The sequence below is a fragment of the Otolemur garnettii genome, unplaced genomic scaffold (assembly GCF_000181295.1).
Source record: "Otolemur garnettii isolate 467f Iridium unplaced genomic scaffold, OtoGar3 scaffold00106, whole genome shotgun sequence".
Lineage (NCBI taxonomy): Eukaryota > Metazoa > Chordata > Mammalia > Primates > Galagidae > Otolemur > Otolemur garnettii.
Genome location: NW_003852501.1, coordinates 3029982 through 3053266, shown reverse-complemented (window position 1 = coordinate 3053266; position 23285 = coordinate 3029982). Strand labels below are relative to the sequence as shown.

Sequence of the window (23285 nt, the reverse complement as noted above, 5' to 3'; positions counted from 1 at the left end):
GAGATTTGGATTATAGCTGGGACAGAGATCAAGGGAACAGCTCCAGCCCCAAAATATGGGTAGGAAGGCTCATATCCCTTATCACAGAGGAAGATCCTTCGTGGTGGTGATGAGAGGAAAATTTCTCTTTCTCACTGATTCTTCAGAGATCTATGCCAGTGGTGTTTTACTCCGCAGTGAACTGGCAGATATTAACACATACCGCCCTCCTCCCACCCCAAATCTGCGTGACCTGCATACAATGTGTGCAGGTGTTTGTAGTAGTGGACATATTTTACTTCTTACTTGCCTGATTCTCTTTCTAGGCTAGGTACTGTAATATCCTCCACACAGGGCTCAGATTCCAGATTTCTCAGGGCTGCTCAGACCCTTAACGTTACTGATTATAGAAACAATAGGAGCTGATGTGCTTGCTCAGAGAAACAGCTGGTGTCTTTTTTCCCTTCCTCAGCTTACTGTCTGGGCTAACGAGCAAATAGCTATCCATAAACTCGGGGCTACTACTGCTAGAACCCCACAAACAGCCGGTGGTCCCCTGTGCTCCCACCTTTGGAAATTCTATTCTGTTGTGTCTTGTCTCTTTGTCTCTCATTGCCATTTCTAACTTTACTTTTCCCCAGTCGATTACTGCCAGATCCAGTTATTATTCTCATTTTTTAGATGAGTAATCAGAAACACAGAGAGCTTAAGTCACTTGCTCATTGTGGTTACATGCCAGTAAGTTGCAGGCATGAGATTAAAATCTCACCATGTAACTCGAGACACCATGTTTTTCAGAGTTATGTTTTGTTAACTCATCTGTATTCTCAGAGGTGACCACCCCAGCAACCCCAGTCAGGAGTGTAGCTGGGGAGGTTGGTGGGGTGGGAAGTCCTGGCCTCTGCAGTTGACAGGCCAGAATCCCCAAGCCTACTAGCTTGTCAGCAGCATGGAGTGAGAGGTCAGTTAGCTCACCTGGGCCTTTACCAACTGGTAAAAATGGGTGTGATAATAAATAACCTTGCAAAATGTTGTGAAGATCAGCTATAAAGTATCTTTGGTGCCTAGCATTGTGCCTGGCAATCAGAAGGTAAAAGATAGATGTTATTACAGTCATGAATTTAATCAATAGTGAAAAATCTCATTTGTTTGTGTAGTTTTTGGTGCTGTACAGTACTTCTTTATTTCCCTCTTACCCTACTGCCAACCTTGCCTTCAAACAAAATAGATCTGTTTTTGTAAGAGAAAAATCATATCTGGCATCTCCTTTTGTATGTCATACAATGTATGCAGGTGTTTGTAGTAGTAGACATTTTTTACTTCTTATTTGCATGGTTCTCTTTCTAGGCTAGGTACTGTAATATTCCGCTTTACACATTGCTTCCAATCCTTGAGATTATTGTTTTTGTTTCCTTCATTGGTTAATTTTTCTTATTCACTAAACCATGGTTTTTCCAGTGTGTGTCCTGTGCTAGGTACCATCTACTTCATAATTTCTTAAGAAGGTTCACTTTCCTATGCAGTTAAATAGGGGTACCAAGGTGAAATGCTTTGGAAACCACTGTCCAAACTTGCACCCAATGAATTCTTTCTACTCTTTATTTTCAGTCCAAGCCTCTCATCTAAGTCATTCCTGTGTCTTCTAATTGCTTTGGGTCCTTCTTCTCAATCTAGGCATTCTTAACCTTTTCTAGTTCATACATGTCTTTCCCTTGAAAAGTATACATTAAACCATTCCACAGTGTTTCACATATGGTAATAGTTCATGGACTCTTAGGAATTCTTCTGTAGACTTTTCAGGGGTGTTAGGACCCCAGATTAAGACCCTTGTACTCGGAGGAATCTGTGACTCAGTGATAAGACCCAGTGCTAAACCGTGTACAATTTAGATGATTTACTTTCATCATTACCCCTGTGTATCATAAATCAGCTCATTGTTTTCAAATTTCTCTTTTCTAGAAAAAGGATCAGGGTTTTCTTGGATCTTTGTTCTATGCCCAAAACGCTCAGGACCCATCTCAGACCTACTAACTCTAGAAATCTATGTTTTAATGAAATTTCCTAGATGTTTCTGATGTATTACAGATCTGCAGCATAATACTGTGCCCAATTCTCAGAATAATTTTCCTAAAATAAAAATTCTTTCATCTTCCTACTTAAGTACTATAATAAATCCCAACACTGACTAGCTTATCAAGGAGAGAGAGTTGCCTATATTTCCAGAATATTCCACAGTCCTATTAGAAATGGGGAAGTTATTAACAGAAGTAAGCATTTAGAGATAGCATTAGGGGCCTCTGCCAGTTTATAGTCTTTCTACATTGAAGGCCTCTTTAGGACATCAAGACTCTTTCTTGCTGCTGCTTCAGGTCTGCATGGAGGCTCCTCCAAGTACAGCCTTCCTGAGCTTTGCTTTTGTGTAGCCACTTTCTGTACTATTTATCCTGGATCTAGTAGTACTCATACTTCAATAAAAGGATAGCCATTAGTATTTTATAGATACTCCTTTTAAGATTAGAAATATTTCACATACTTAAGGGATCAAATATATATATTACTATAGGAATTATTTAGTAGTATGGCCAGTATGTAGGTTTAATGTTTTCAAAACATTGATTAAGCATTAATTTTATTTCTAGACTATCCCTTGCCTTCAACCTCTGCAATAATGCTACATCAAGTACTCAAATTCCCTAATGGAAAAAAGACAAAAGGATGACACAGGGCTAGAGTTACCAGATTTCTTTCTAATCCACTCATTGATTTATTTAAGATGGCGTTAGGGCTCAAATTTGTTTTTATTTTCATGTGAGTAGTATAAAAAATTTAAATTATAGGTGTTACAACAATAAGACTGTATTATTCTTATTTTACTAGATGAAGTGTTTAGAGGACATGAGCCGGGTCAGACGGCAAACAGATCTGTCTCAGCAGCAGATGTTGTTTTATATGGAGTAAATCTCATTCTGCCCTTGATGTCACAAGATCTTTTAAAGGTAATTAAAGAAAGTGAATATTAAAACTATATATGCTTCAAGTTCAAGGATATTTTAGACAAGAATATATCTTATTTAATTAAGGCATTGTATCTGTTAAGTGCACAGGACAAAATTTTTGTATTTTTTTTTAACAATTTCTTGTGTGTGCTTCCTAGTAACACAAACCTTTACTTAATCCTCTCTTCCTGTTCCAGAGCATATATTAGTAACTCATTTTCTTGGGGAGGGCTACAGAAAAAAAAATCTGTCTTTTTAAATAGGAGATGTATTAGCAGTTTTGATTCTCTCATGATTTGTCATTAAGGGAATGAAAGTTACATGTTTAGGTGTGGTCCTTGAATACTTTTTGAGCATAATTCTCAGGTTAAGGGATTAAGCAAAGGAAGGCATTTTCCAAGCCACTCCATGTAATAATGGCATGATCAGAAACTAAGACTAATGCCATTCTGACTATACTGTGCCTTGGTTTCACCAGTCAATACCCAGGGTGTGGTGGTACTGAGGCTGCCTTTTCCTTTTTCCCCTAAGTATCAGAGAGGAGGAGAGGTCTTTTGTCATAGAGGGTTAAAGGTGAGGAGAAGGATATGGATACACAGAAGAGAGGTGTGTGTGCATGTGCACACATGAAGTTGAGGAGGAGGGGGCGAGGTAAAGTGGGTGTAAGAAGAGTAAGAGCTGTGAGGTTCCCAGCATAGGAGCCATGTACTTCCCTCCTTGAGAAATGTTTCTATCTATTGGAAATAGTCCTGATGACCTGTGAGCCGGGTGTTCAGGCAGCAAGCAGTCAGCTCTGTATATTGGTTTGCTTTTAGGGTTGGTTGGTTTGATCAAATAAATCATTAAACATAAGGTGTATATTTTTCTTATGTGTGGTTTAACCAAATTTCCTACCTTTAACTCAGTTTTCTAGGAATATTTACCTGGAAAATAGTTTTTGGAAGTGAACTGAATACTCTGTTCTATGCTTAGTCTTAACAATGTGTATTACCTTCTCCTATTTTTCTAACTTGCTTGAATGGAAATAAATACATGTATAAAAAGTTTTTATTCTCAAGTCACTTAATAATTTTAGATTTGGCTGCTTTGTTTACTTTTTCAAGGTAAACATAGAATATCTAGAATTAACTGTAGCTTTTATTAACTATACAGAAGATAATTATTTCCACTATGTATTACTTTTTTTCTGAGTAGTTACTGAAATATACTCTTGATTGTATCTTATTTTTTACTTTTAATTAGGTCTTTGTATTTTCTACATCTTAGATCTGTGTTGAAATCATTATACTTAGAAGCTTATTAGTTACTTTATTTTATTAATGAAAATAAAAATTAGATACTATTGAGCATCTCAATATCAATATTTCTTTTTCAGTTTCCAACTCTTTGTAATCAGTACTACAAATTAATCACATTTATCTGTGAGATTTTTCCTGAAAAAATACCGCAGCTTCCTGAGGATCTGTTCAAAAGTCTGATGTACTCCCTAGAATTAGGAATGACCTCGTATCCTTTAAATAAACTTGTGTTGTGGGAAAAGATCTTACTTAAAGAAAAAAATTTTAGTTCATATTTTTCTTTTTTCTTTTGTGGTTCACTTTTATTTCTTCAAAAGCAGATACCTCCATAACTGCTCTATTTCTGCTTTTCTTCTTTTAGTTTGCCTCATCATGTCCTCCTTTCACAGATCACTAGGACATTTGGCCCCTGACCTCAAAGTCACTTTTTTTTAGGGCTCTAGTTAGTAATGTTATATACTGTGCTGGGTCTCTGGTCTTAGCTCCCTAACCAGAGAAAAGGTGAATATCACTTTTCACCAGTTCTGTGCCTCATAAGTAGAAATATGCTACAAACCACCCTAGTCCCAAGCCTAAAACCATTAACAGGTCATTTGAAAAATGAACTGAAATCTTTTTTTTCTTACACAACTCAGTAAAAATGAATCTACTTATGTATCTGTTTTCATTTCTAGAAATAGCCACCCATTTGATATTAGCTATACTCTTTTGATCTTTTATATGTCAAGTATATCCAGTCTGGTATGCTCTTTGACCTTTGTGATCAGAATGAGTTCAGAAGTGTGCCAGCTTTGCCTGGAGGCCTTGACACCGTTAGCTGAACAGTGTGCAAAAGCACAAGAAACAGATTCACCACTTTTTGTAGCAACACGGCACTTTCTAAAGGTAAGAGATATCTGGGTCATACACCAAAAAATCATCTACATTTAGTATAATCAGTGCAAATAATTCTGTCTTCAGATGAGGAAAAGCTTATATTCTTTCATAGGGGAAGAAATAATTTCTGTTCTGTTTTTTTCTGGAGACCAACTCTTCATGGACACATTCTCACCCATTTTTATTTTGTGTTATTGAAAATTGATATGGTAAATATAATGGGAAATTTGATAATTTGATGATTCTGATGCCACAGCAAATAACAATAGCTGGAGGTTATTCTCGAAAACATTTTCTTTAATTTTCAGATCAATTTAACAAATAGAATAACTACCAACCCTCTCTTTTTCCTTTTTGGACTGGGGAAGGGCTAATGGATTATATGATTATTCTGTATTCTTATTTAGAAGTCTTATTATATAATTTCAGCTGGTTTTTGATATGCTGGTTTTACAAAAGCACAACACAGAGATGACCACTGCGGCCGGCGAAGCTTTCTACACGTTGGTGTGTTTGCACCAGGTACTAGACACATCTCTCTTTTCATTCCATTTCGCAAAGAGATTGTTCAGAAATGGTGGGTCATTAATATCACAGTTTTCATAGGATTTGTGACTCAGTGCTTCAGTTCTATTTTAGTGAGTCAGTATTTCTTAGATTCCTTATTAGCTCTAACTTTTTATTTTGTATTTATTTAACAGCTATTTGTCAGTTCAGAGCATTTACTTCCCTTCCTTTACCATCATGAGCCATCTTTTGCCCCAAAGCTTGTCCTTAAGCAGCTGTGTTAAGAACCAGGAATATAATCTTGAGTGAATAATGGGTATTACTTCCGTATTTGAGGAACTCACAGTGAGTAAGATTGAGGACCAAGGGAAGTCTGCCTTCAGAAAGAATGGAAGACAGTACATTATTACATAAAATATTATGGAAAATAGTACATTTTATTTTGTTTATCTTTTAAAGACTCTTGAAGCATCACTGCTAAAAGGGTTAATGTAATAGAGTTCACCTGTCTCCCCTTTTCTGATAGAATTGGCACCTGTCAAGTGTATTAGAAGAACCATATTGGATCATTTGCTGCCTCAGTTTCCCACCCCCCCCCATATGCATATGTACACCTCTCAGTATGGCCAAGTGATATAGTATAGAAGCTTTGGCATTTTATTTATCTTTCAAAAAAGATGAGAGTTTTGATGGGGTCTTCTAAACTACTTGAATTCAGACCCCTTTCCTACAGACTTCCCATACCATCTGTGTCCTGAACCAAGGTACTCTAGCATTTGATGTCTTAATTCTCTGTTAGAAGCAGTCACTCCCTCCAGATGGTACCCACTCTAGGATCTATGGCTTTTCTCTGTCATTTCACTTCCTTCTTGTTCCCACGATTAAACTGTTCTTTTCTGAATGCCCCTTTCCCCTCTTTTTGTTTTAATATACTCACACACTGTAAAAAAGAGAGCAAGGACTTGGGAATAGCTAGTGTGATGATACCCTGCTGACCTGGCCCCATAGGCACTACTCCTGTTTCTTGTGAGTAGGGAAATGACTGGAGATTATATTCAGTACCCTGCGAGCAGGCCTATCCCTTGGATAGGGTAATTAGGGCAGTGACTCTGGCTCCATGATTGCAGGGCAGGGGTGGGGATGCTGTACCTTACTCTTCTTTTTCAAACAATTAATGTGTGGTGTCACCATTTGGGGCTATCATGATATCCCAAGAAACTAATGAAAAATAATGGCAGACTAGCTTTTTTCAAGGCTTTATCTCTGTCCTGGTTGAGTTTCCTTTATGTTCCCACTCCCCTATGTAAGGCTTTATGACAGAGCATATTAAAAATAGAAAACTCTACTCCCTTATTCCTTTATTAAAGTCTTTTTCCTGCTCTTAGTCTAAGAGCTGCTCAGTACCGTGCTAGCTTGGAGCTTTTGGGGTGATCCTCCTCCACTTTGAAAGGGCGCTGAAATACAGTCCACCCTCACCCTCTTCCAGGCAGCTTCTGCCAGTCCTTGTTGTGCATCTGCTGTCCCCAGAACAGAGTGGACAGGATGTCCCTATAAACTTTGGGGGAACTATTGAAAGTTGTAGATTTAGGTTATATACAAAATGCAAAATAAATGAATATTGTGCTTTGAAGACACAGACAACACAACAAAGTTAATAATCACACGGGTCCTGAAGCTAAACTGCCTGGACCCTTGTTTGAAAGCAGTGTGATTTGGAATATATCACTTCACCTCACTGAATGTTAAACCCTCATCTCTAAATTGGAATATAAATAGTACCTGTCTCATTAACATTATTAGACTTGATAAATGAATGAATTCATGTAAAAGGTGAGAATCATAGTACCTGGAATAAACATTTAGTAAATGTTAACTCTTAAAAGGTCATCAACCTCTACCTTTCAGAACTTCACAATCTAATGACCAATACAATCTACTTTGTATGATAGTCTACAGAAGACAATATTCTTATATATACCTTATCTTGTCACTAGGCTGAATATTCTGAACTGGTCGAAACGTTACTGTCAAGTCAACAGGACCCAGTTATTTACCAGAGATTAGCAGATGCCTTCAACAAGCTCACTGCAAGCAGCACTCCTCCTACGCTGGATCGCAAGCAGAAGATGGCCTTCCTAAAGAGTTTAGAAGAATTTATGGCAAATGTTGGTGGTCTTCTTTGTGTAAAATAAACAACAAAACTTTATGCTTAATTTAGATCCTTTCTGCAAAGTGCACTGAATTGCTGAAAGTTGACTTGAGTCTTGTCCTCCTCTTCAGTTCATTTGGCCATTTTAGATTTTGGAGAGCCTGAGCCTTTGATATGTAATACAGTGAAACAGGAGAGGTCAACTTTGAGTCAGCTTCTGCTGTTAGGTGTTAGCCACAGTCTGTCATATAAGTGTCTCCTAGATTTTTAATGGCGATTTCAAATTTTCAACATGAAATTCCATATATGTGCAAACAGATATGGGCACCATGAAATACATATTCAGTGCCTTTCCCCTTTTATCAAAACATAGGTGGCTAGCCAAAGTTTAGAATTTTTGTGATTATTAGGTGGATGGATATATGCTAGGCAATGTTTCTCGAAATGTTGTCCATAGATCACCTGTGTCACTTGAGGAGCTGGTTGAAAAGGTAGATTCCTAGGCTCAACTGTAGACCTTCAGAATCAAAATTTCTCATTGACCCTAGAGTCTTCATTTAATAAGCTGCTCCCTTCCTTTACCCCAAAACTTTTAAATCAATGCAAGAGAAACATCAAAAATTCGTAAAGCGGTTCTGAGCTTTCTACCTTTTCCTTTCATTGACGATTAGGTTTGTAAGTCAGCAGGAAGAAACAACATCACCAGGAGTTTGCTGGCTTTTTCTTATTGTTCATCCCCCCCTTCCCTCCCAATCAACCCAGTGTTGCAGGTTTTGTGTAATCCAAGTCTCTAATCATACTCTGATGCCTAAACTTGAGGAGGAAAATACGTGTATATTTTTGTTCCATAAAAATAACTTAAGGAACTGTAGCCATTTCATTGCCTTAATTTTAAGAGGAAAATACAAAAAAGGAGCGGATTTATTTTAGTGAGAAATCAAGTCTTGATGCTTCAGAGTTGGTTTAGGGTGTTAGCTGCTATGAGCCTGTTGCCCTTTTAATCCAATATTTATGTAGGTTTAAGAGTGGACTGAAAGGCTCATTCCTGGGTTGTCTAACTTTTTAAGTGTGTTTCTACCCAGCCACATAGACCATATCTACTCTGAATGGCTTACTTAAGCAATAACAGTTCTAAAGTATGTGAATTACTGATTCACACAGACTATTGCACGTTGGGGCATTAGGGGCAATAATTATGCTAGAGTGGATGTCATCCTTATGTCATGGGAGCTACATGAATTTAATTTGAGATTAAAAAATCCACTTTAGGATCCTCTAGTTTGATCTTTCTAATCAGGATTTTTGTACTGCTGCCATGCTCCCCTAATTCTGTGTGCCAGCTTAAATAATAGAAATGAAAACTAACTTATAAACTGCAGGCATATGAAACTCTGCCCACTGCAATACCAGACTCACACCAAGACAGTGACAGGTGAGGGCTCTGGCACAGGTGCACTCTGAAATTGCTTAATGTGTTCTGCTGCACCATCCTGCAAATACAGTTTTTAAACCTGAATTGCATATAGCATATACATCTTTACATGTGATGCAAAACTTTGTACATCTCTCTGCTGTTAAGTTATAGTTAACAAAACTGGAGCATCTACATTATATCCAACCTGTGCATGTGATGATAGGTATGCGTGAATGCAGGGCCTAGGGCCATAACTTTTTGAGGAACATTTATCTTAATTTGACCACCATTGAGTAACAAGGGGGAGCAAAATATATCTTTAAAGATTGCTAGGAAGAAAACTAATATCACTCTTCATGAAATATATGTTTTCATATTTTAAAAACTTTGATGCATTTATTTTTAGATTTTTTTTTTTCCTTAAAGAACTTGAAGTGGTATGCAGCATTAATAGATTTGTTTTAAATTGTTGTTGGTGTTTTGTTTTTCATGTCTCCTAAGCTTTCTCAGTAGTTTTGAGTTATGTGTGTCTCTGTGTGTGTGTGTGTGTGTGTGTGTGTATGTGTTAAGTATAGCCTTTATCACAGGCACTGAAACACATACCTGACTGGACAGGTCCACTGGCTATGACAAAACCATAATCAAGTTATTATTAAAAAGAAAGGTAACAGGAAAGTAATGCCTTGGTAAGTAAAAAGGCATCTATCTCTATTTAGTAATTTTTCCCCAGATGGAAACATATTTGCTAAATTTGCCCAGATATTATTATGAGCCTGCAATGTTGTTAGATTAGGTTTTTTTTGTTGTTGTTTGTTTGTTTGTTTTTGAGGCAGAGTCTCACTTAGTTGCCCTTGGTAGAGTGCCAAGTGTCATGGCATCATAGCTCACGGCAAACTTAAACTCTAGGGCTCCATCGATTCTCTTGCCTCAGCCTCCTGAGTAGCTGCGACTATAGGAGCCCGCCACAACACCCAGCTGTTTTAGAGATGGGAGTCTCACACTTGCTCAGGCTGGTCTTGAACCCATGAGCTCAGGCAATCCACCTGTCTTGGCCTCCCAGAGTGCTAGGATTACAGGGGTGAGCCACCACACCCAGCTCTGTTAGACCAGTTTTATTTATTTATTTATTTTATTTTTGAGACAGAGTCTCAAGCTGTTGCCCTGGGTAGAGTGCTGTGGCATCACAGCTCACAGCAACCTCCACCTCTGGGGCTTAAGCGATTCTCTTGCTTCAGCCTCCCAAGTAGCTGGGATCATAGGCACCCAGCTATAATTTTACAACTACAATTTTAATTGTGGTTGTCATTGTTTGGCAGGCCTGGGCTGGATTCTAACCCGCCAGCTCCAGTGTATGTGGCTGGTGCCTTAGCCACTTGAGCTACAGGAGCTGAGCCAACCAGTTTTAATTAAAATTTATTTCAGATTGGACCAAATAATATTTAACAAATCACCAGAGTGACTACCGTTTTTTAGGTAATAGGGATGCCACTTAATTGCAGTCTCTTCAGGGTATTTGTGTGTGCTTTTGCCTCATAGTTTAGGTTGGGTCTTCTATATTTGTCCAATTTTGTCTTTTGCTATGTTTATTAGCTTTTCAGTCTTGTTTCATTTTAATGCTCTTGGTCAAGTGAGTATCAAGAACACTGTCTTAATCCTAGTGAACTGATTTTCCCCCTGTTAAGACTTACTGTTAAGTTGTCAAATGATTTTTAAAAACCAAAACATTATTTGTGCCCGTTTTTATATATGTTAAGAGACACTGTCGAATATTGATTTTTAGATTTTTATGTTTACACAATTTCTGTTGTTCACATAGTATTCTTTAACTTCTACTTTTCCATACTTCCATTGTTGAGTTTCTTTTCTTATATTCTTTGACCCTTTTGATTCTCAAAACACAATCTCTAAAGACTTTTTACTTTTACAATTTGAATTATTGTTAACAGCACTGGTATTCTTGTTGCTCTGTTAAAAGGGTTGGTTTGCTTTTATGATTCTTATGCGAGATGAGCGGCTGGCTGCGTAAGTAGCAAAACTCTTTGACAATATTTGACAGTGTCCTTTCCAACACAGTTATATAGGTCTTTCTGCCTTAGTCTCTTGATCCATTGGGGGCAGTGGCATGTTAACATCACTGCATTGAGTTTTTCATCTAGTGTAAAGTGGGATATTCTGTACAAACTTCACAATTTTTTCAAACTAATTTTAAGAATTCAGCCTTATTTCTTTGTAAACCATATATCTAATTATATTACATTACTCTTTTCAGATTAGATCGTTACTACTCCCCCCACCCCCCGTCACAGTTTTCATTTCACTGGCAAGCATCTCTGTAATTTCCCCCATTAGCATTATTTAATACTCCTCTTACTGTCTTTGGATTTCCTCTTTTACCAAAAATGTCATCTTTATAGGTCTAATATCACCATTTCTGTTAATATGTCTATGAACCCCTCCAAGTATTGAAGGGAGCTAGTTGTCAGTTTTGAGGATTTCAGGTTGGAGTCTCCAGTAGTGTCAGTTGAACCCTGGAAAATACTATTTTTCTTTGTTACAATATTATCTGTTTGCTGCCTCTGTTGTTTGAGGTGGTTGTCATTAAACCTTACTGAGTTAGCTGTCTCTGACGGGTAATTGTTATTATTGGTTCCTGAATAAAATAAGTCAGAAGGAACCTCAGTACTTCTTGGGTTTTTTTTTTTTTAAACCAGAGAATAAGGAAATTATTTGAATATGAAGTTTAACATTATAATTTTCTGTAAATTTTTCTACGAAACATAGTTGATTTGAGGATATAATAATGCTTTAAATTATTTTTAAATGTAAGTGAATATTCTCTGACTTGGTAACTGTGTTCTGAAAATACTGCATTTAAGAATTCCTTAAAAATTGATGTTCTAAAATTTAACAATGTCCAAATTAGGCATATTGCTGAGCTCAAATTGATTTGAAGTGCCATGGTTCAAGTTGAACATTAGACATGTTTTAATTTAGATGTATGAAATGTGAAGTATGCCTGATTGATTGCAATGAGAAACCCATGACATAGTTGGCCAAAGAATATATTTGGTTCAGGTAAAGTTACAAACTTAATGGGCATTCATTTTATTTTAAAAAGAGTGAATGAAGAAACTGATTTCTTGCATCTTGCACTCTATGTGGAAGTTTTTGCAAAAACCAGAATGCTCTAAGCTAGGTGATTCCCTCCTAGGAATTGGGAGGCATGGCCTGCCCATTATACCCTTGAGGCTGTACCACCAACCCAACCATCTCGACCCCCTCCCCTGTCCCCTGATGTGGTTTGCGCTTCACCTATTCCCAGGCCTTCCCAGCAATGGGGAGGTTTTATTTTCTTTTCAGTCTGCATTTTTAGTCCTCTTAGCTATTAGGAGCTGTTGGATATGTACTAATTTGCCTAGCCTGAGATTAAAAACCGCATCTGCACTATGTACCTGCTGGGGATCTGCCCTCAAGAGTGTTCTGAGCCCAGGCTTCCTAGTGTGGTATTTTTTACCACATAAAATTATGACAAATTACAAATACTGGTATCATGATTTGGTTCTGTGTACAAAGAAAGAAGCTCTATGCAGTGAGTTGATGGTTTAATGGTCACAAAATGTTAGCACTGCTACCACTCAGCACGTGTAAAATTTTTTAAATTTATAAATATTAAAATTTTAAACTTATGTGAAGACTTTTCAGTTTTTATTTTTAAAGAAACGCAGGGATGAATGTCCTATTTCAATATTTACCTCTGTTAACATTAATGAAGGTATAAAGTTGCATTTAATTTCTCAAAGGATGCTGGAGTATGATTTTAAGAAATTTAGGAAATAAGGCTATGTATAGAGCCAGTTACAAGTTGACTGTCAAGTTGATACAATTTTATTTTATTTTTGAAATCCATGAATGAGAGTTTAAATGTCTTTTCACTAAATATTTTTATTACATTTTTGTTTTGACCATGTGTGATTTGTTCATGGGTACTTAGACTGTTTCATGAAACTTTTTGAAATGGTGCTACTTCATTTCCTGTCATAGGATGATCGACACTACTAGTGACATCACATGGTCCTGAAATAATTTTAAATTAAAAAAATGAAAAACAGATAAAAATCAAGATTTACACTGCTGGTACAGTGGCTCGTGCCTATAATTAAAGCACTAGAGGAGGCTGTGGCTGGTGGAATGCTTGAGCTAAGGAGTTGGAGACCAGCCTGAGCAAGAGCAAGACTCCATCTCTACTAAAAGTAGAAAATTTAGCTGGGTAAGGTGGTGCTCACCTGTAGTCCCAGCTACTCAGGAGGCTGAGGTAAGAGGATCCCTCGTGAGTTATGACACCAGGGCACTCTAGCCTGGGGCAACAGAGTGAGACTCTGTCTAAAAAAAAGGAAAGGGGGCGGCGCCTATGGCTCAGTAAGTAGGGTTCCTGCCCCCTATACCGAAGGTGGTGGGTTTGAACCCGGCCCTGTCCAAATTGCAACAAAAAATAGCCGGCCTTTGTGGCAGACACCTGTAGTCCCAGCTACTTGGGAGGCTGAGGCAAGAGAATCGCCTAAGCCCAGGAGCTGGAGGTTGCTGTGAGCTGTGACACCATAGCACTCTACCAAGGGTGACAAAGTGAGACTATCTCTAAAAAAAAAAAAAAAGAAAGAAAGAAAATATTTGTATTACTTTCTGAAATAACCCCAAAAGCTTCTATAACATCCAGTATTCAGAAAGAGGATCAGTTTTGTTTATGTCCTATATTATTAATCTCAGCACATCATCTAAGAAATAATTTCAATGTTAGTTAAGTTGTTAAATTCTGTGCATATTTGCAATAAATATTTTTAGTAGTTTGAGTCATTCTTTTTGGCCTTTCAGGAGAAGTAAAAAAATTAACATTCTGTTGTGTGCTAGATAGACTTAAACCTTTTGTCGAATTTTAAATCTTGTAAACATGCAGCAAAAAGTTAATTTTTAAAGAAAATTCATTTTGAAAATATATTAACTTTTAGTTTGACTTTGCTTTGAATATTTGATTTATAATGTTGTTTCTTAGGTTATACCAAGATTTGATTCCACTCTAAGGATAGCTAAAGAAAAAGTTAAGTTGTTAAAGAAATCTTGAGTTTGTTTGAATTTTTGTTTCTTCTCTTTTATTACTAAGGGTGGGACAATACTCACAGGCTACTCACCTGTCATTTGGGGGCCATAGATAATTTTTGTTTCTCCCTCTAAGGGTGGGACAATACTCACAGGCTACTCATCTGTCATTTGGGGGCCATAGATAATTTTAAAGATTGCAAATATAAAAACCATTAAAAAAATCTTTTTTTTTTTTTTAAATAATTGTCCTCCCCCAAAATACAGTTATTTAATAGAGTGGCTTGTGAGTGATGCCTTTGGCATGTTGATTAGATTATGAAGCAGTGCTTTTTGTTTGTTTGTTTTCTAAACATAGGCTCTCAGATTAGGTCTTGTGCATTCTATGTAATCTCAAATGGCTTTTCACTTTGACTTTCTTTTAAAACTAACTAGACGCTCGGTGCCTGTGGCTCAAGTGGCTAAGGCACCAGCCACATACACCTAAGGTGGCGGGTTCAAATCCAGCCCAGGCTTGCCAAATAACAATGATGGCTGCAACCCAAAAATAGCAGGGCGTTGTGGTGGGTGCCTGTTATCCCAGCTACTTGGGAGGCAGAGGAGGAGACTCGCTTGAGCCCAGGAGTTGGAGGTTGCTGTGAGCTGTGATGGCACAGCATTCTACCTAGGGGGGATAGCTTGAAGCCCTGTCTCAAAAAACAAACAAACAAACAAAAAAACAACTAACTAGAAACAAAGAGCTTATTTGGTAAAGTTAATGAAAGAATCCTTTGCTGGGAAATTCCACATCCCAGTAATAGCTATTATGTCCCAGTCCTGGCATATAAATCACCTCCTCCTGAGCTCTTCCCCTGTAAGTTATTTTTTAATATCTAGCATGAGAGTGAATTGCTTTAAGTTGTTGTTTCCCAGAGTTAATGAATGAAAACCTGAAGCAAGTAGAGCTTAAATAGGGATGTGCCAAATATTTTTATTTCCATAGTAGTAGCAGTTGTGTTCTTAACTTTTGATTAGTTTACTTCTGCCTTCTTCACCAATTTAGGCTTCATATACTCCTTTTAGACTCCTTTTAAGCCCAAGATATATTGCATATGGGAACTTCTCATTTGTAAACCTACTTAAAGCACTGTGCTGGATGTCATGATCTTTTCTGAACACTGACATGGTACTGTGCAGGGTAAAGGCAGAGAGACCTAAGATTTAATTATGAACTAAGCTACTTAGAGTTTACATTAATTTCCACAGGCACATCCTGTTCTTCCCAAAGAAAAAATTTAAAACAGTGATGGATAAAATGTAATGTAGATGTTCAATAAATTCCAATATATTTAAAGATTATTTCTGAAAACACATTCTCCTTCATTAGATAAAGGTATCCTAATATGAAGTCTAATACCTAGTAGTTAATCTTAAGTACATAATTTATATTTTCACATCAATACACGATCTTAAAGCCATAACCACAACTACCACCATGATAATTGTGATAAGAGTTCACCAGACTATTTACTTTTATCTTTTTTTTAAATGAGAAATTGATCTATTTAAGTCAACTCTCTTAATCCTTTTGTGCTGCTATAACAGAATACCTGAGACTGGGTAATTTGTAAGAAACAGAAATTTATTTCTCAAATTTCTGAAGACTTAGAAATCCAAGATGAAGGCATTGGCATCCGGTGAGGGCTTTCTTGCCCTGCCCTCACCTGGTGGAAGCTGGAAGGGCAACAGAAAACCAACCCACTCCTTTATTAGAATTCTTTGAAGGGGGAATCCTCTTGGCTTAATCTTTTTTTGAGAGAGAGTCTATGTTGCCCTTGGTAGAGTGCGGTGGCGTCACAGCTCGCAGCAACCTCAAACTCCTGGGCTTTAGTGATTCTCTTGCTTCAGCCTCCCAAGGAGCTGGGACTACAAGGCTCCTGCCACAATGCCCTGCTATTTTTGTCGTCGTTGTCATTTTTGTTTAGCGGGCCCAGGTGGTGATCTACAGGCACCCAGCTGGCTTAATCATCTCTTAAAGGCCCCACCTCTTAAGTGGCAACACCTGAATTTTGCAGGGAACACATTCAAACCATAGCAACAATATCAATTTCTGAATGTGCTCTTATTATTTCTACAACAACAACAAAAATTCTATCAATGATTCCCAAAGTGAGGTTCATGTTAATACTAGTTTTTATAATTTAGGCTGTTGTGAAATAAGTATGAGAAATAAATCAAGTTTCTTTAGTGTGTGAAGTTAAAAGCTTTAATACACTAATGTGTATTGTGGAGTTTAGAAGATCTTAATTGATTTTCCTCATCGTATTTAATGCAGTCTTTTCTCAAAGTACCTTTTGAGATTAGAATTCTAAAGGATAACTACTTGAAGAATGGCAGAAAAACACCTAAATCATGTGATTTCGTATTAATAGGTAATTAGTGATTTTTGTTTTTAAAAGACTAAGAACAGAATTTAATTTTGTCTTTAGGATATCTTTCCAGAGTGATCCTCATTTCTTATTTGCACCATTTCTGGAGAGAAGCAAAAGTCTTTTGTTAAACAAAAGACATTGCTGATACACAGAAGGGATAATTCCTGACTTAAAATTGATAAAGTTACACAAGTAACTTTACTTAAAAGAGAATCAGTTTATCTTTGATATTTTAAATTTTTGTTATTTCTGAAAACTATTACCTTACAATGCATAGGTTTCACCAGGGAAATACCAATCTTCATGTAGAACTGATACGCTGCCCGAGCAGTTAGCACTATTGAGGGGGAGATAGAAAGGTAACCTCTGACGTCTATGGTCAATTTTTTTTTTTTTTTTTTGGAGACAGAGTCCCACCATGTTGCCCTCAGTAGAATGCCATGGCGTCACAGCTCACAGCAACCACAAACTCTAGGGCTTAAAAGCGATTCTCTGGCCTCAACCTCCCAAGTAGCTGAGACTACAGCACCCCCACAACGTCCAGCAATTTTTTTGTTGTAATTACCAGTGTTGTTTAGTAGGCTGGGCCAGGTTGGAACCCGCCAGCGTCTGTGTATGTGGCTGGCGCCATAACCACTGAGCTATGGGCGCCAAGCCTATGTTCACTTTAATAATAACAATAGCCTGTAGTAAGATTCATGAAGGTAAGTATTGTTTCATATGCTGTCAAAGCAACAGATGCTTAAAAAGCCTAAATGGATACAGGCACTTACTAAAAAGTAAGATTAGGGCAGGTCACGGTGGCTGGTGCCTCCTAGCACTCTGGGAGGTAGAGGAGGGTGGATCACGTGAGCTCAGGAGTTAGAGACCAGCCCCAGCAAGATCGAGGCGCCCACCAAAAACACTAACACTGGCGGTTCGAATTAGCTGGGCATTGTGGCGGGCGCCTGTAGGTCTCAGCTACTTGGGAAGGTGAGGCAAGAGGATCACTTGCGCCTAGCAGTTTGAGGTTGCTGTGAACTATGACGCCACAGCACTCTATACTGGGTGACAAAGTGAGACCATCTCAAAAAAATAAATAAGACCAAAAGTAATTTGCTTTTAAATTAAAAGCCAAGGCAGCTTGTTATGTATGAAACACTACCTCTAAAAAACAAAACACTCATAAAAGTTTTTGTTTCTTTGTTGATGTTAATTGGTTTATTTTATTTTAAATACAGTATTTTCTTCCTGCACCTTTGTCAAGTTATACCTGGTCTTGAAATACTTGGTTTAATACACTTATTAGTTAAAAACAATCAAAGTCAAAATGAAGCATTTGTCTTTACAGACTGAAAACAGTACTAAAATTAGAAACGGTGGTACATCCCAAGTTATAACCCTCTGTTTTCATGAACTACTTACTGAATAGCATCATTTGGTAGCCGTACAAGTCACACCCTCACCTTACACTAGAATTTAAAGTTGCTCAGCAGAACATATAAAACTTAGCAAAAAAAAAATACAGGAAAGGGAGGTATGAACATAATATAGATTGATTTCCTTGAGGAATGGAAAACAAATACTGTATATTATTTATAATATACAGTATGGGACATTTAAGTGCTCTAATGTGAGGTACTAATCTATGCATCATTGACAAAATATATACTTACAGTGCTAGTTTTTTGTTTTTTTTTTTTGAGATGGAATCTTACTTTGTCACCCTGGTTGAGTACCTTGGCGTCATAGCTCACAGCAACTTCAGACTCCTGGGCTCAAGTCAGTTAGTTATCTTGCCTCAGCCTCCCCATAGCTGGGACTTCAGGTGCCTGCCACAACTCCCGGATACTTTTAGAGACAGGGTCTCACTCTGGCTCTGGCTGGTCTGGAACTTGTGAGCCACACAGGTTATCCAACCGCCTTGGCCTCCCAGTAGATGTTTTAATATATGCAATCAACACTGAAGGCTCTGAAAAACTGAGTTTGAAGGTTCTTTTCCCCTCTAATCGTATCACTAACACCAAAACCTAAACTTAATGTAAAGACCGAGTAGACTTGCAAACGGAAAAATGAAGCTTTGATGGTGACAACTTACACGCCTCAACGCAACATGGTTAAACTTTTTTTTTTTTTGAGACAAGAGTTTCACTATGTCGCCCTCAGTAGGACTGATGTACCGTCACAGCTCACAGCAACCTCCAACTCCTGGGCTTACGCAATTCTCTTGCCTCAGCCTCGGAGTAGCTGGGACTACAGGGCCCGCCCGCCACAAGGCCGGGCTATTTTTTGGTTGTGGTTGTCATTCAACCCGCCAGCTCCGGTGTATATGGGCTGGCGCCCTACCGCTGAGCTACAGGCGCCGAGCCAAAATGCTTCAATTTATATGTAACCAAAAATCTTAAACTTTTTTTTGCCATTCTTGGAGGCAAGTAAGAAAACAGAGAACAATTCACATCAGGAAACCACTCTGGGGCTCCAGACGCCGGATCCAGACGCTTCTGGAACGCCGGCTCCCTGGCGGAAGCGCCCTCGTTCGGAGGGTCTGCGCCTGCGCGAGCGCGGCTCTGGCCGGCCCCGCCCACGTTTCTCGCCTCGCTGCTGTGACTGAGCCCGCGCGGCTGGTGAGTGGAAGGCTTGGCGCAGCAGCAGACTTGGCTACGCGCCGACCAGGTCATTTGGAGTCGGTCACGCGTCGTCTTTTTGTTTCTCACCCTTTGTCCATTGCTATAGTGGTGGAAAGTTTTAAGTAGCAAGTCGCGGTGGCTGGCGCATGGTCGGCTAGCAGGAACTGAACCGAGGGCCTCAATGGGAGGGGTGGTGAGCTGCACCGCGCGTGTTCGCGCGCAGCTGTAGGCGGGCCTGGCGACAGGCGGGGGGATGAATCCTCAGCTGGGGCAGCACGAGGAGGCCGCCCTTCTTTCCGAGGAAACAGGACTAGGCCTCCTGTGCTTTCATCTTTATCACCGCACGTTCGCTGAGGCAGTTTGTAAATGCCCAGCCAGGTTTTGTTGCTTCTCGAGGCGGTGACCGCTTCGCATCCGTGTTTGAGGGCGTCTGAGGCGTGTCCCTGAGGCTCTGTGCGGGAGTGTGGGGTTGCATGGATGGCGGCGCGGGCAACTTCACTGAGCTAGCCGGGCAGCGCTGGAGGGGGTGCAGGCCTAAGTGCTCTGCCTGGTGACATGCAGGGTCCAGTTGGATCGTGGTGGGGCCCAATCCTGGATGGGAAACAGGTCAGAGAAGACCTACCGGAGGGACGATGTGTAAAACCAGGGTAACTTGATAGGAGTTGTGGTTAAAAACTTAACCGCATTGTACATTTATGATCGGCATTAAACTGTAACTTCTACCTATTTTTGTTAAAGTTAATCTAAAAATAACAGGACAAACATTTTTAGAAAGCAAAGGGGAAGGAACTTTGAGGCAGAGGAACTACATTTACAAAGATGAAAAGAGAATGATTTTGGCCTTTTTCTAACGTTAGATTAAGGGTAGAAACATACAGCAATATCCACAAACGTCTAGACCTTTTCCATTCATAGAACTTCATGGATTAGTCAGCTACTCTTCATTTCTTATAGTTTTCTGAGGAGTATGGGATAAATCCTAGGTTAGTGCACATTTTGTGCGGAAGGCAGTATGATACTAAGTGAAATTGTAGCTTGATGGTTTTGCTTTAAGCAAATTTGATACGTGGAAATTAAAATGCTTTGAAGAATGGCCCAGGCGCTGGCCTCAGTGCGTAGTTTCCCAGAGGAGTACCTCGAAGATGACTGTAGTGATAATCAGCAATGAAGTGGGTAGCACTTTTTCTCAGAAGAGTTCACAAACATAATTGTCAGACCTTGTACTTAAATCTGCTTTTAAAAAATGCTGATGTCCTACTATATTGATTTTATAACAATGAGAAGATCAAGCTATGGTATAAAGAAAACCAGTAGAGGAAATACAGATGAGTTATTTCATTCGATTTATTCTTTGAACGATTTTACTTCAATGAGGTATCACATTTTTTGGAAGTCATTTCAGGAGTTACAGAATCAAATCCACAGGTCTCTGCTAATATGTAATAAATAAAAATGTTTGTTAAATACTGAGTACATGTAAAAACAGTTACATTAAAAGTTTAGTGACGACAATAACAGGAACATCTGTGTATTTACCACCACCTTACTAAGTACAACGTTACCAAGACTATTCCTCCTTAAGCCTGTCCCTTACTCCCGTAGGTAATCACTTATCTTTTATCTTGAGTTTTTAAGTTGCTTTTATCTGTATGTTTTTGGATTTATTTAAATGAAATCATCTATATTGTGTGTATTCTTAATGTGACTTTGTAACTTACATGTTCCTGAGATTTTTGCTTGTTAATACATATGAATATAGCTGTAGTTAATTATTTTTCACTGTTGTGAACTTCCACGTGGATTAGGCAAGGATTACCAGGGTGTCCAACCTGTGGGCCATGTGCTGCATGCTGATTATTTGAGAACTGTTTTGTTTATCCGTGATGTCAGATAGTTAGGAAAAGTATGCATGGACTTTTCTTTGCTCATCAGCTTCATTAGTGTTTGTGTATTTTTTTTTCTTTTTTAAGACAGTCTCACTCTGTTGCCCAGGCTAGAATGCTTTGTGGCATCATAGCTCATAGCAACCTCCTGGGTTCAAATTATCTTATTGCCTCAGGCTCCCCAGTAGCGGGGACTACTGTAGCCCACAATAATGCCTGGCTAATTTTTCTATTTTTAGTAGAGATGAGGATTTCACTCTTGCTCAGGATGCTTTTAAACACCTGAGTTCAAGACATCCTCTCCCCTCAGCCTCCCAGAGTGCTAGAATTACAGGCATGAGCCACTGTTCAGTGTTTGTGTATTTAAAGTGTGCCCTCAAATAACTCTTCTTCTGATGTGTGACAGGAAAGAAAAAAGTTTGGACACCCCTATGACTTCCCTTTCCATCTAAACAGCCAGGCGAAGAATTTTTTTTCTTTTCTTTTCTTTTTTTTTTTTTTTCAGTCAACTAGGGTAAAGGGCACTGGCCAAGTCTTAGCTCACTCAACCTCAAACTCTGGGACTCAAGTGATTCTCCCATCTTACCCTCCCAGTTAGCTAGGACTACAGGCGTAGAACACCACACCTGGCTAATTATTTAAATATTTTTTATAGATACAGTGTCTCGCTGTGTTGCCCAGGCTAACCTCAAATTCCTGGCCTCATGTGATCCTCCCACCTTGGCCTCCTATAGTGCTGGGACTGCAAACGTGAGCGATCATACTTGGCTAAAAGCATTGGAACACAAGCAAAATATTTTTTAATACGTTAGATACTAGGAAACAAAAGGCAGAGATCCCTGAGAGAAGGAAACAAACTGAGCTTAATGATTGCCCCATCTTGTCCTGACAGTTTTCAGATTGCTGTGCAGGGAGGGAGAACACAAGAAGAATCTACCAGACTTCCTCAGTTTGAGATATTGCTGAGAATCTGGGTAGGCTAAAGTGGCTAGAGTGCAAAGCAGAGTACCAGATACAGGGGAACTGTGTAGGGAAAACTCCAGATACCTGAAGAGGGACTTCCTTGAGAAACTACTAGCAAATGGGGGAAAGAAACATCTGAAGGAATAGTAGCAGAACTCATTCAAGACCAAGAATAGTGGGTCAGTTATTAGTTCCTACCAGCTGGACTGGAAAACCTCATTCCTGGGGCATTGAATAGAATTCTTAGCAAGGATTTCCTTTAGTAGTGGGGAGTCGTCAACCTTGACTGAATGTAGCTCAGTTCTTGCCTAACAGTTAAAATAAGACTTGAGAGGTTCAAGTTGTTTCCAAGTAACTTAACTGTGTCCCAGTACAAATTTCTAGAGTATTTACAGGAATAAAAAAATACATGCATCCAAAAAGTTAAAATTTACAACTTGGCATTCAATAAAAAATTACCAAGCATGTGAAGAAATTAGTAAATAAGGACAATGAAGTAGTAAGATTTTATTCTGTGCTTTCACAAAGCTAAAGAAAGAGTGAAGATGAAAGATATGAAAAAGACTCATATAACCATAAAGGTTCTGAGATGTAAACTACACTATATGGAATTAACAGAGTAGACATCGAAGAATAAAAAGATATGTAAACCTGAAGACTAGAAATAAGAACACCTATTACCAATGAAATACAAAGAAAAACCTTAAAATGCAGAAAGCATCAGAGAGCTGTGGGACAATTTCATGCTACTTAATGTGTAACTTGAGTCATTGAAAGGGAAAAGCAACAGAAAAATATTTGAGAAATATTGGCTAGATTTTTCCTGATTCATGAAGAATAGTAAACCCACGGATCCAAGAAGCTCAATAAAGCCAGAGTAGCTGGGTGCCGTGGCACATGCCTATAATCCCAGCACTCTGGGAGGCCAAGGCAAGTGGATTGCAAAGAGCGAAACCTTGTCTCTAAAAAAAATAAATAAATAACCAGGCATTGTGGCGGGTGCTTGTATTCCCAGCTTCTTAGGAGGCTACAGCAAGAGAATCGCTTAAGCTCAAGAGTTTGAGGTTGCTGTGATGCCACAGCACTACCAAGGGTAACAAAGTGAGACTCTGTCT

The 23285-nt window shown here is 38.7% G+C and overlaps 2 protein-coding genes across 4 annotated transcripts in view; both read left to right on the top strand.

Moving 5' to 3' along the window:
• Nucleotides 1–7869, top strand: part of XPO4 (exportin 4) — a 130609-nt gene extending 122740 nt beyond the window's left edge. For all 3 annotated transcript variants that reach the window (XM_023517231.1, XM_003796700.3, XM_023517232.1), the window contains 5 exons: nt 2857–2975; nt 4351–4481; nt 5041–5158; nt 5579–5671; nt 7651–7869. In XM_023517231.1, coding sequence (XP_023372999.1) covers nt 2857–2975; nt 4351–4481; nt 5041–5158; nt 5579–5671; nt 7651–7848 — 659 coding nt within the window. In that variant the 3' untranslated portion in view covers nt 7849–7869. The remainder of the gene's footprint in view (nt 1–2856; nt 2976–4350; nt 4482–5040; nt 5159–5578; nt 5672–7650) is intronic.
• An 11419-nt stretch (nt 7870–19288) lies between these two features.
• The window catches only part of EEF1AKMT1 (EEF1A lysine methyltransferase 1), a 36009-nt gene continuing 32012 nt past the window's right edge, over nt 19289–23285 (top strand). Inside the window, exon 1 of the mRNA XM_003796699.3 lies at nt 19289–19321. The gene's annotated coding sequence lies outside the window, so the exon portion shown is untranslated. The remainder of the gene's footprint in view (nt 19322–23285) is intronic.